We start from the raw sequence: 13,037 nt of genomic DNA on the forward strand, positions 1-13,037 counted from the left end.
TATATATATATATATATATATGTATTTTATGATGGAAGGTTGACAATTGACTTTTTAAATATATTTTTTTTAATGATGGAAGGTTTTGACATTTGAAAATAATGTGAATAATTAGTAATAATTGCTTTTTTTTTTTTTTTTTTTTTTTAAGAAACAAACACACACAAGGGAGAGATAAAGAAGTTTTAACATAAAGGCACACTACAACTCTGGTTCAATAAAGTGGATACAAAAAATTTCTTAAATTCATTATTATTAATGTGTTCATTTTTTTAGTGGGTGAGAGGGATTCGGTTAATATACAAAACAAAATTTTAATAAAAATGAGGTAGATTTTTTTTTTTTTTGGTTTTTGTTTTTACAGGTCAAAGATTCTTAGAAATTGTTTTGTTTTTTTTGATAATTAGTTACAAAAATAGGGATGAGTGATTTGAATAATAATTGAGTTACAATACTCTTGGCAATTATTGTGATAAATTGTAATTGAAATAATATCATTTTCACATAATAACATTATCATTTGTGTTACTTTTATTACTACCAATCATAATATAGTAATTTAATAATTGTGAAAAAATATAAATTTTATTGTCTTCCTAATTTTTCTACTATAATTTATTTTTAATGAATTATCTTGATTAAAAAATAGGATAAATAAAAATAGAGTTATACCAAAAAATAATTAATAAAAAAAGGTTAAAATCCACTATTGGTTTTGAAGTTTGCCAAGTGAAGTTTTTGGTTTCTTAAATTTCAAGTGAGTACTATTAATCCTTAAAATTTGAAAAATAAGTGTTATTAGTCTTCCTGTGAACTTCCATTAGTTTCAATGTCTACATGGGTAACAGACAATGATATGACATTTTTTAAGTGATATGACAACATTTTTAATATTAAAAAAATTAAAACCCTTTTAGACATAAGCAAACCTATGACCAATTTTAATATTGAGAGAGAGAGATGATTTAGGGAAGACTCATTCAATAATGGGTTAGCAATTAGGTCTTAAAAAGAGTCACAGACTTCTTTATGTGTAAAAATGGATTTTAATTATACAATGTCACTTAATAAATGTCACGTCATTAGCTTGTAAGTAATGTTAGCACTGAGAATAATGACTGTGGGGTCATGGGCCCAGATCATACAATTGGGTTTTGGGCTTAAGGCGCAAGTCGAGGATAAGGGGCCATCCAAGGATGGGTAAGAATAGCTAAGGAAACTCAATATTGAACATAATGGCCTAGGAGTTTGTGCCAAGGATGAATTTTTCCTCGGCTAGCCAAGGCCGAGGTCCGTAAAGGATGCCTGCCATCTAGAGGTGCGATCCATGAAGTTCTAGAAATATGGATAAGCATTGCAGGAACAAAAGACAAAGAAGAGTCCCAAAATATCTTAGGAAAAGCTACTATCACCGCATTGAATGCACTCCAGCTAACTCCCTAGCTGCATTGATGAGGATGTGACATCTGCACAGTATTATTACAACCTTACAACCACCCCAGAAGACTTCTAAAGGGGGCTGATGGGACAAAGATCAGCATAAACCATCAACTATCCACGTGTAGGGTAGAGATGAAGGAAAATATGTAGTATAAATAAGGGTAGAGACCCCAGAGATCGGGAGAAAAGGGGGAAGAGAAAGCACTGTAGCAATCTCAACAACTCTTGTAACCATTATCATCCAATATATACTGGAACAAAGCTCCTTGGATTGTGCCGAGGACAAACTCTCTTGTACAAACTTGGTTTGTTTCTGTTTGATTGTCATGGAAACTCATTATAACTGTTATCCCATTCACTAAAGCCTAGTTCTTCTACCCACTCTCTACAAATTTATTGTAATGGGTTCACTGGGCCAGTATCTCATACATCTTGAGCTTGTGCTGAAAATCGTGTCCCTACAATGACAATTAACAAAAGAAACAATAGCTATCATTTTAAAATTTGAGAAACTAAATAGTACTTACTCGACAAACATCAAATATTGAACTTAATTAGTTTTTTTTTTTTTCTTTTTTCTTTTTTCTTTTTTACTTTTCAGTTTATTTGATCATTTACACCTTTTTAAAACTTTTTTATTCCTAACTATGATTAGATGGATTTTCATCAAATAATTTTTTAGTAAAACACATGAAAAAAAAATAGTCAGTCAAACTAGGGACAAAACAAGGATCTTAACTTAGGGTGGCCAAAGCCTCAACAAGAAAACTCTTTATAATCCAAACTAGCATATGCTTAATATTAAGAAAATATCAACAAAAGGGAGAAGAAAAAAAAAACCGTTTTTTAAATATGTTTTAACTTAATCATCTAAAAATAAAATTCAACATTTTTTTAAATGATAAAAATTATCTGAAGTGATTTTGCACTAAATTTTGCAACAGTCTCCCTTTCAATTAAAAAAAATTAAAATTAAATGATATTTAAATAAATAATTTACAGAGTTTAATCCTATTTGAGTTATAATGTTAATTCAATTGCAATTCGAATAGTTTCGTAACTTGTAAAGATACGAGACTTTATTCTACATAAAAACTAATGTTTCCAATATTTCATTGCATTACTTATTTGATTCATTTTAGATGTTTCATCATTCCCATCCCATGTCTTGCAATCATATTGAGTCAATTTTTTTAGTAAAAAAAATTGTATATATATATAGTAAAATCATTAACTTAGCTTGTAATTTGTATTCAAGCTAACTTAGCTCTCAAAAAAATTAAAATAAAAATAGCGTGGTCCTCGTGGATGTGTGAAGAAAAAGTGAGAACCAGCCAACACAGCCATGCATAAATGCTGCTAACGTTGTAGTATTAGCGTGCCTGTTGGGTTTTGTGTGCATAGCCAAAACACACTTTTTTTACTGAAAATTTAAACTGCGTGTTTGGTAATGTATTGCAAACGCTCTTTGTAAAAAAGTCAATTTTCCAAATATGAAGGAGACCCACAAGATCGTGTAGTAGCTAGGGAGTTGCAATTGCAAAAAGCCACAAGCTCGTTTGTAATATTACCACAGGAAAGGTTTAACCAATTTCCCAAATTGCCCACTGCCGATTTTAAACCCTTTGTTTAAAAGACAGATTACACAGTGCAGCCACAAAACCAGAGCAAATCTACGGAGCTCCCTTTGCAGCTGCTAAAGTCTTTTCTTTGGGATTCTTGCATTTTTATTTTCATGTTCTCTTTCTTCTTCTTTTTCTTCTTGTTGTAGAAGAGATATATTGGTGGGTGAGAAATGGGTGGATGAGAAAAAAAGAGTAGAAGGAAAAATAAAAGGGGGGTTAAGTGGTATATGTCATATGTGTCACATCATGTAAGGAGATTTATAAAAATAAAATTTACAATTGTGTTAGTACACAATAAATTATCACAATATCTTTTACAGAGTAGTCAAATATTTCATATGTCAAAAGAAAATTTAATAAATTAATAAAATATTAGACTAGGATTGATCACAACTAAAAATAAAGAGTATTATGAAAATATTGTGACATTTTATTGTCTCCCTAATTTTTTTTTTTTAAATTAGTGCTATTCCTCCTTAGAAAAAAATAGTGCTACTCACACAATACATATTTTCTTAACAATTTCATAAAAAAGTTTTCAAAGCAAGTTGTTATTGATTCTCATCTGGATCTACTACTGATATTATTATCATTTTATCTACCATTAAAAATTTCTCACATAGACTTTATTGTGAAGTTTTCGTAAAATGTTGTGTGCATAACTTTCATGAAGGGAAAAAATAATTTGAAAAAAGTCGTTACTATCAATAATAATGAGTATAATAATTACAGAAAGAAAAATATAAGTCTCAATAAAAACTTATTTCAAAGATTATACAACCAAAATTATTAAGTTTAAAAATAATAATGGTGCATTCCACTCTAAGAAAATTTAAAAGAGTCAATTACTAGTGAGAAATCATTAATAATAATAATAATAATAATTACACATGATATTAGCTTGCATCTTGTTTAAACCATACATGCATTTCTAAAATATGTAATGATAGACACGTAGCGCAAAATTGGACTCAAATTGAAATTCAATTTGGAATCTAATTGGATTTGAACTCTTTAAAATTAGATGAGACATATGGCACAAAATTGAGAATCCAATTACAATCTAATTAGATTTGCTCTAAGTTTTGACTATTAATATATATATATATATATATATATTTTTTTTTTTTTTTTTTTCTTATCATTTTTGGTAATTTACAACTCAAGTTGCCACTTTTATAAGTATTAACCGAATACTTAGCTTTTTCAAAAACTACTTTTTGACAACTTTACCAATTGCTTAACCTTTTTAGAGAGCCAAATTTCATCCCACAATTTTTAAAATCGCCATTTTTTCAAAAAAAAAAATTATTTTAAAAAAAATTAAAAAATTAAAAAAAAATAAAAAACTAAACTAAACTAAACTAAACCAAACTCACCCAATTGTCATTTTCATGGCAAGCTTGTAACTTCTTGAGAGGAGGGACCAAAAATAATTATGTAAAGCTCAATATATTCATTAAAAGTATGTACTATTGCTATCTTTTTTCAAAAAATTCTGGGCCCCTTAGAGCATTCGCATCCAATATTTACAAACTATTTTATTTTATCATCTCAAAATCTACTTTATCATTTATACCGTACCATTTTACAATACTCCCAATATCCCAACTTTTATTTTCCTATTCTACTCATTAAAATAATATTTCTACACAATAAAAATAATATATCCCCCAATTACTATCCTTTACAATACAATACATTATTTATTCTTTCTCTCTCATTCTTTTTGTTCAACAACAACCACAAATTTACTAAAACCACCATCACCCCCATGCCCACCACCGCTGCACTAGACACACCTGACACCACCACCATTAGCAACCCATAATCTACCATCAACCAAAAAAAAAAAAAAAACAGCAACCCACAGCGGCAAACCCAGACCCAAACCCACGGCAAACCCAGACCCAAACCCACGGCAAACCCAAACCCACACCCATGACAGCAAACCCAGACCCATACCAGCAAACCTATCCCTTCACCACCCATGGCAACCCCCATCTCCACGGCTCCACCATCATCAATCACCACACCACCACCACACTATCAACACATCACCACCAAACCAACCTAGTCATGACCAACCCGATCTCCACTACTCAATCAAAACCCATGAACCACGCCGATCTCCACCGCCAATCAAAACCCACAAACCACGCCGATCAAAACTCACGAACCACACCTATCTCCACTGCTCGACAATCTCGACCCACTCAATCAACCACCACGTCGAACCCAAACCCGCAACCGCACCGATCCATGTTGCTGCCATCAACCAGAGAGAGAAAAAGCAAGCCACGTCACCACCATCAGCCAGGCCAATCTGCAATGAGAAAGAGAATAAACAATGGGAGTGGTGGCTCGCCGTGGTGTGGTGGCTATGGGTTTTGGGTCTGAAGAGAGAAGGAAGAGAGAAGAGAAATAATGAGAGAGAGAGAGAACCAATTCAGAATTGTTTAATAAAAAGTAGGAGAGAGAGAGAGAGAATCAAATATTATTATTTAATTTTAGAATTGTGTTACAGCGCAAATCTAAGGCTGCGTTTGAATTGGGTGAAAACCAATTTCAGAAATCAATTTCCGGAAAATCCATGTGTTTGGCTGTCACGGAAAACATTATTTTCCGGAAAATGATTTCCGGTTGACCACTAATTTCACCTTTGACCCGGAAATGAATTTCTCCCCTCATTTTCACTTCAAAGGATTTCCGGAAAAAGAGAGAGAGAGAGAGAGAGAGAGAGAGAGAGAGAGCACGCGCACGCGAGAGGAGAAGACCAATCCGAGCTCCAGTCCGCACCGATCTCCAGTCCAAGCTCCAATCCACGTGCGCGAGAGGAGAAGACCAGTCCGACGACCGCGATCGACGCTTCGCGAGATCGCGCCGTCGGTCGCGATCTCGCCTTCGCGAGATCGCGCCGGATCAAGATCGTGATCGACGGCGCGATCTCGTGAAGCGTCGTTCGCGAGATCGCGCCGGATCAAGATCGCGATCGACGACGCGATCGCGAGATCGCAACGTTGATCGTGTTTTCTGGATTTGTGTTTTCTGGATTCGTGTTTTCTGGGTTGTGGCTTGTGTTTTTCTGGATTTGTGTTTTCCTTCTTCTTTTCCAAACACCAGAAAATATTTTTCGGAAAATTTTTTGAAATGCAACCAAACACACAGAAATATTTTCCTTTTCTGGAAATTAGCATTTCCGGAAAATATGTATTTTCCGAAAAACGTTTTACGGCAACCAAACACAGCCGTTGTTGGTCTTTTGGGCTTAAAATGCCAAACCCGCCTTATATTTGGCATTTGCAATCCTAGTGCGAATGCTCTTAGTCCCTTTTACGTCTGAGTTAAACCATGCATCATTAGAGAGTTAGGACTTGGGACTGCCTTAATAAGAGCATTTACATCCGGTTTTTTTAAAAATTTCATTTTATCATTTTAAAAGCTACTTTATTAATTATATCATACTATTTTACAATACACTCAACACCCCAACTTTTATTTTCCTATTCAACTCATTAAAATAATATATCTACACATTAAAATAATATATAACATATTAAAAGAGAGATTCAGAAGAAAGAGAGTGAATAAATTTTTTTTTTTTTTTTTAACAATCTTACTACAGTGGTTTCTAAATTTAAAAGGACACTATAGCAAGATTGTATAAAAATTTAAGAATCCAAGTCCGGATAAAGCTGCTTCTTCTCAAAAAAAAAAAAAAAAAAGTCCGGATAAAGCTCGCATTTTAGTGTTCATATTGTAAAATACAATTTTTTGGATGGCGTGATCCCTCCCTGGCTCTCTGTGTTAATCCGTATTTAGTACTTTGAATGAGAATATATATTTTCATAAAAGAAAAGCGACAACCCACCACCACAGAATTCCGGAATTTTTTTTCTAAATAACAATAAATATTAAAAAATTTAGTTAATTGTCACGTTTCAAAAATTTTGAAAACTAGCATCTCGAGTGTCTAAAACTCGAGTTCCAAGATAGAACTCGAGTTTTTAAGTCTCGATTTGCAAGTGGATTAGTTGGAAGTTGGAAAAAAATCAAGCTGAAAATCGAGTTTTAAAGACTCGATTTCCATAAATTGAATAAAAACGCCGCTATAGGTCTATAAAACGTCATTATAGGGCTTAAAAACGCCACTATAGGACTCCTTAAACCTGTACTTATAAAAAAAAATTTTGCAGGAAAACGTCGCTATAGGGTTTTAAAACGTCACTGTAAGTCTTAAAAACGCCACTATACGTTAAATTTTTTTTGCATGAAACTCGAGTTTTAAAGACTCGAAATCTAAAGCGAGTCTTTCAGACTCGAGTTCTAATATGGATCTCGAGTTTCTAAAACTCGAGATGCTACTTTCCTATATTGTTTCAAACGTTGCCTAACTTACTATTTTGAATGGCTGAAGACATCTGTTATGCACAATACCTCCAGAATTCCGTATACAAATTGATCACTTCATGTTCATATTTATCACTCTCTCAACACAACTTAAAACACAGCTCAAAGTTATAACCTGTGTTAGCTAGCAGAAATGGAGAAGGAAACGAATAATGCCTACAAAGCTCATTGTTTGGTGTTATCCTATCCAACCCAAGGCCACCTTAATCCTATGCTCGAGTTCTCCAAGCGTTTGGAGCACAAAGGAGTCAAAGTTACTCTAGTTACCACACGCTCCATGTCCAAAACCATTCACAAAGAAGCCAGCTCCATTGCCCTAGAGACCATCTCTGATGGCTTTGATGAAGGTGGGTTTGCTCATGCAGAGAGCATCCAGGCCTATTTGGAGCGATTTTGGCAAGTGGGGTCACAAACTCTGGCTGAGCTCCTTGAGAAGCTTTCCAGTTCTAGTTCAGGCAACCCTGTTGATTGTATTGTTTATGATGCTTTCTTGTCTTGGGCTCTCGACGTAGCCAAAAAGTTTGGCTTAGTTGGTGCTGTTTTTTTCACTCAATCTTGTGCTGTTTATAATATATACTACCATGTCCATAAGGGGTTGCTCAAACTCCCTCTTTCAGAGCCAGAAATTTTGCTTACAGGGTTGCCACCACTTCAACCTCAGGACAATCCATCTTTAATTTATGATTTAAACACCTATCCGGCTTTCTTTGATATGCTTGTGAGCCAATTTTCCAATGTTAATAAAGCTGATTGGGTCCTTTGCAACACGTTATATGAGCTGGAGCCAGAGGTAATTAAGCAAATAAACTGAGGCTGTATACTGTTACTTTCCTGTTTCCTTTTCTTTTTTGATTGACTTTTTTATTTGAATTAAATAAAAATTTTATGCTTAATTTGTATGATAAAATTGTTTGTAGGTAGTGGATTGGATGACAGAGATATGGCCATTGAGAACTATAGGACCAACCATACCATCTATGTACTTAGACAAGCGGATTGAAGATGACAAAGACCGTGGTTTCTGCATCTTCGAACCTAACAGCGATGCTTGCATGAAATGGCTAAATGATCATGCAAAAGGATCTGTTATTTATGTATCTTTCGGGAGTTTGGCCGTTCTTAATGCTGAGCAAATGGAAGAACTAGCTTGGGGTTTGAGAATGAGCAACAGCTACTTCTTTGGGGATCCGGATCCTCTCCATTTCTCTTTGAAATGGAGTGTCCATTTCATGGACAGGATCTCTTTAAAATAAATCAACGCTCTAAAAAGTGCCACGTCAATTAAAACTTAAAATACTCAAACTCAACTATGGTTAACCCTTACTCAGTAAACCCACCTGCTCTAACTCATCAAACCCATTTTTTCTGAAAATTTCAAAATCTCTCTCTTCTCCAACTCATCTCCAAGCTTCAATCTCTCTCTCTCTCTCTCTCTCTCTCTCTCTCTTAACCACAGAGAAGCTTTTGAACCAGATCATGGAGCTGAAATTCACATCCAAATCGCTCCAACACCAAGCCAAGAAATGCGAGAAGGAGGAGAAATCCAAGAAGTTGAAGATCAAGAAAGCCATGGAGAAAGGCAACATCGACGGAGCTCGAATCTACGCCGAGAACGCAATCCGGAAACGCACCGCACAGATGAACTATCTCCGCCTCGCCTCTCGCCTCGACGCCGTCGTGACCCGTCTCGACACGCAGGCGAAGATGTCCACAATTTCAAATTTTCAAAATTGTGGCTTGATTTTTTTTACTAAAAAGCTTTGTTTGGTTGCTAGAAAAACGATGGAAAAAAAAAAACTATTGCAGCGGCAATGGCAGGGCTGAGAAAGAGTGGAGCTTGGAGATGGGTTTGAGAAGAGAGAGATTTAGAAAAAAATGGTTTAGAGTAGGTGGGTTTACTGAGTAAAGGTTAACCATAGTTGAGTTGGAGTATTTTAAGTTTTAATTGACGTGGCACTTTTGAGAGCGTTGATTTATTTTAAAGAGATTCTGTCCATGAAATGGACACTCTCTATTTCAAAGAGAAATGGAGAGGATCTGGATCCCTTCTTTGGGTGGTAAGAGCATCTGAAGAGGCAAAGCTCCCCAAAAACTGTGGAAGAGACTTCAGAGAAAGATATAATATGCTTTTATTATCTATGAATTTCAATTAAAAAAATATATCAAAAAATTAGGCTCATAATTTTGATGTTACAAAATTTAATATGAAATGGGCTTAAATATATATATATATATATATATATATTAATTGGATGTGAATTTTGACAAATCCACCATTAGACTACATTATCTTTGTATATTCTCTTTACTTGCAAAATTTCATGGTGTTCAAAGATTAATAGTCATGCCATCAATCAAAAATTTAAATTCAAGTTTTTGTAATTTAAAATAATGCATAAAAGATGACTTTATGGATCAAATGATAAATAACATCTAATTGACATAAAAATTGACATGAATATTAAGAATATTTAGAACATGTAATTTAATGTTGGGATTTTTAAAATATAAATTTTCTAACAAGTTATTAAGTGGTACAATTTTATTTAGAGTTACACTAGGCGTATCTTAAACCTAACCTTATATGCTATATGTATGTGTGTATATATAATGTCAACTCCCCACTAACTCTCACTGTTGTTACAAAATATTTATATTGCCCTATCCAATTTATATATCTAATTGATTTGGTCATCCTTTTGACTATTTTGAAATTTTTGTTATTATCACTGTCTGATTCCAAATATATAATATGCTAAAGTTATTTGTCCTAATAACTTCCACCATATCCTACGGCTACTCTGATTTATTTTGTTGATTTCATTCAGGTATAGATTATTTTAGGCTAAAATGCAAAACTCACCTTCTAAGTATCTATTTGGATACACGTTGCATTTACTGCGTCTGGCGTTTCCTACGTTTTTTTTTTTTTTTTTCTTATTCTGCAACACGCATTTCAGGGGGACAAACGGCTACTGTTCATGAATAGTAGTAGTATATTTCTGACTTTTCAACCACTTTTCATCAGTTTGTGGGTCTCGTGTACTGTTCATGGGACCCACAAACTTCACTTTTCAGCAACTTTTTCATTAAAAATGGGTCTCACGGCACTATTCACACATTTAAAAATTATTTTGCTGTAGTGTTTTCAATTTCAGCAAAATAAGTTATATCCAAACAGACCCTAAGTTTCACACTTTTTTCATTTCAGTCCTCTAAGTTTGGGTTTTATCATTTCAGTCCATTAAGTTTCGTTCATTCCCAATTGAGTCCTCCGTTAGTGTTTTGTTAGTTGATGCCATCCACTTACCAAAACAATGCTGTTTTAGATGTTATTATTATTATTATTTTTCAATTTCTTAATTTCAAAAAAACTGAAAAACTTTATAAATCTGTGAGTCCACAACCTACAATTTTGTGGGCTTCATCTAGTTCGGTTTATGGACTTAATACTAAGTTACCCTAAAATAGCAATCCAACAAACCAAAAATATTATACAGTCCTCATGAAATTGAAATTGAGATACATGAGTATTGGAAAATATTATACAGTCCTCATGAAATTTGAAATTGAGATACATGAGTATTGGTAGTGAATGTGACATTCAAAATTTCTAGTTCATTGGATGATCTAAACTGTGGATTTAACTTTTTTCGAATTGGCTCCTTTTTCTTATGCTCACGCATCATTGAATAAAAATCTTCTTTTTCTCATTTGGTCTTATTCTTTGCCATTTTGAATAGTAGTTTTTTTATTTTTAGAAAGTTTCAACTTATGGCGTCCACTCCTGATGATAATGTTGAAATGTTAGGTCCAATTGTCTTAATTACAATATCTTCTTAAACAATGCGCTTACATAATTAAATGTTCAATATAAGCCCCCTTTATTTTGGTCCAGGTCTGACAGAATTGTGCCCAACCAGACTTCTTAAGCCCACCCCTATGGCCTTGGGCTGAGTTATTTATTATGACTATGATAGATTTGGTTAGATTGACAAAACCCCAAACCCAACCTCCAACAGCATGTGCCCAGCCCGCTTCCTCTATTTTTCCCTCAATTTACAAGTTATTATCTATTCTTTAACATAACACCAACTCACAAACTCCAAACCTCACATCACTATATATATATTTCCAAATAGGTAATAAGTGTACTTATAATGCTCAAAAGTATTAAAAGCATCAAGTTCATGATAATGAACACAAAGGAAAAAAAGGAGGTTAAAGGACACAAACCAAAAGGCTAGTCTAAGATAAATAAGGCTGTAAACGAACCAAGCTATTCATAAACAATTTAGACTCAACTCAATAAAAAGCTCGTTCATTTTCATTTGTTTATAAAGAAGTCAAGCTTGAACCTTGGTTTTAGGCTTGTTTAATAAACAAGCTGAGCCCAAGCAAAAAAAAATTGTTGGTGGACAAGCTTGTGAACAATAGGGCTCAATACAAAACAAGCCGAGCTTAGGCTCGTTTATAGCTTGATATATTTTTACTAAATAAACTCATTATAATGACATTACACATATCTTAATAATAACATAGTCCACATGAGACCACTTACCACCACCTATTAATTTTTCTTCTTGTTAGAGTGGGTGTGTTTCAAATACTAAGTCTTTGCTTTGTGTCCCACATTGGTTAGGAGTGAACCAAGTTATAGGTTTATAAGTTGTAAGGTTGAATTTATTCAATCATGTGTTGGCTTTATTTCGTGCCAAGTTTGCTTGTAATATTAGCAATTAGATACGCTGTATTTAGGTGGGATTCATGTAAGGGTAGTGTGTGAGAGAGTGTGAAGAAAACTCAAATGTGTGCAATCAAGAAGGGCCTCACGACTAGATCTCACAACTGGCTCGCGACTGGCAAGTCACCAAAGGTGGCACACGTGTAAAGCATGCAAGGGAGCTGAAGGGTCACATCAGCTATAGCACTACAGGACAAAACTTCCAGTCTGGCCAGGCAGTTATCTCGCAACTCAAACTCGCGACTCGTTCTAATCGCGAGGTCGAGTCATCAGAATGCCCTGTTTGGTTGAAACATGTCTTTTCACATTCCTCATACTCCCTACTATAGATACCCTTATTCCCACGAAATGTAGAAAGTTTCCAGAGAGAATTTTGAGAGAGAAACTGATGTGAACCCCGTCAAGAATAACGAAACCCAACAACGAAAGGGAACCCAAGATCGTTCTATGGACAAATTCAAATGGGAGACCTCGATATAAGGAAGACGCCACAAACGGTGGTGGAAACTCCGTTTGATAAGTCGAGATGAATGCCACAGGAATTCCCGATAAGTTCGAGTAGTTCTTCAAAGAACCAAAGAGAATAAACCTCACAAGTTTTATCAATAATATCTAAAAAACGTTTACAGACTTAGATGACTATTTAAAGGCTTCTTAAAACTTGACAGACAAGAAAAATATATTCTAAAATAACTCTTAATTGATACCTAACCATATTAGGAATAAAGTTTGACCTAAAAAGCATTAAATGCACCTAAAAACAAGAAAATAAATCACTTAAACCTAGAATAACGTTTTTTACATAGACCCAAAATATT

The 13,037-nt window shown here is 34.1% G+C and overlaps 1 protein-coding gene across 2 annotated transcripts in view; it reads left to right on the forward strand.

Moving 5' to 3' along the window:
- Positions 1-7,570: 7,570 nt before the first annotated feature.
- Positions 7,571-13,037, forward strand: part of LOC126698771 (mogroside IE synthase-like) — an 83,314-nt gene continuing 77,847 nt past the window's right edge. The window contains exon 1 of one of the 2 annotated variants that reach the window (XM_050396200.1): positions 7,571-7,590. Coding sequence is in view for 1 of the 2 variants with exons in the window: in XM_050396201.1 (XP_050252158.1) it covers positions 7,609-7,822 (214 nt within the window). In the remaining variant the exon portion in view is untranslated. The other variant, XM_050396201.1, reaches the window with a different exon arrangement.

The sequence above is a fragment of the Quercus robur genome, chromosome 9 (genome assembly GCF_932294415.1).
Source record: "Quercus robur chromosome 9, dhQueRobu3.1, whole genome shotgun sequence".
Taxonomy (NCBI): Eukaryota; Viridiplantae; Streptophyta; class Magnoliopsida; order Fagales; family Fagaceae; genus Quercus; species Quercus robur.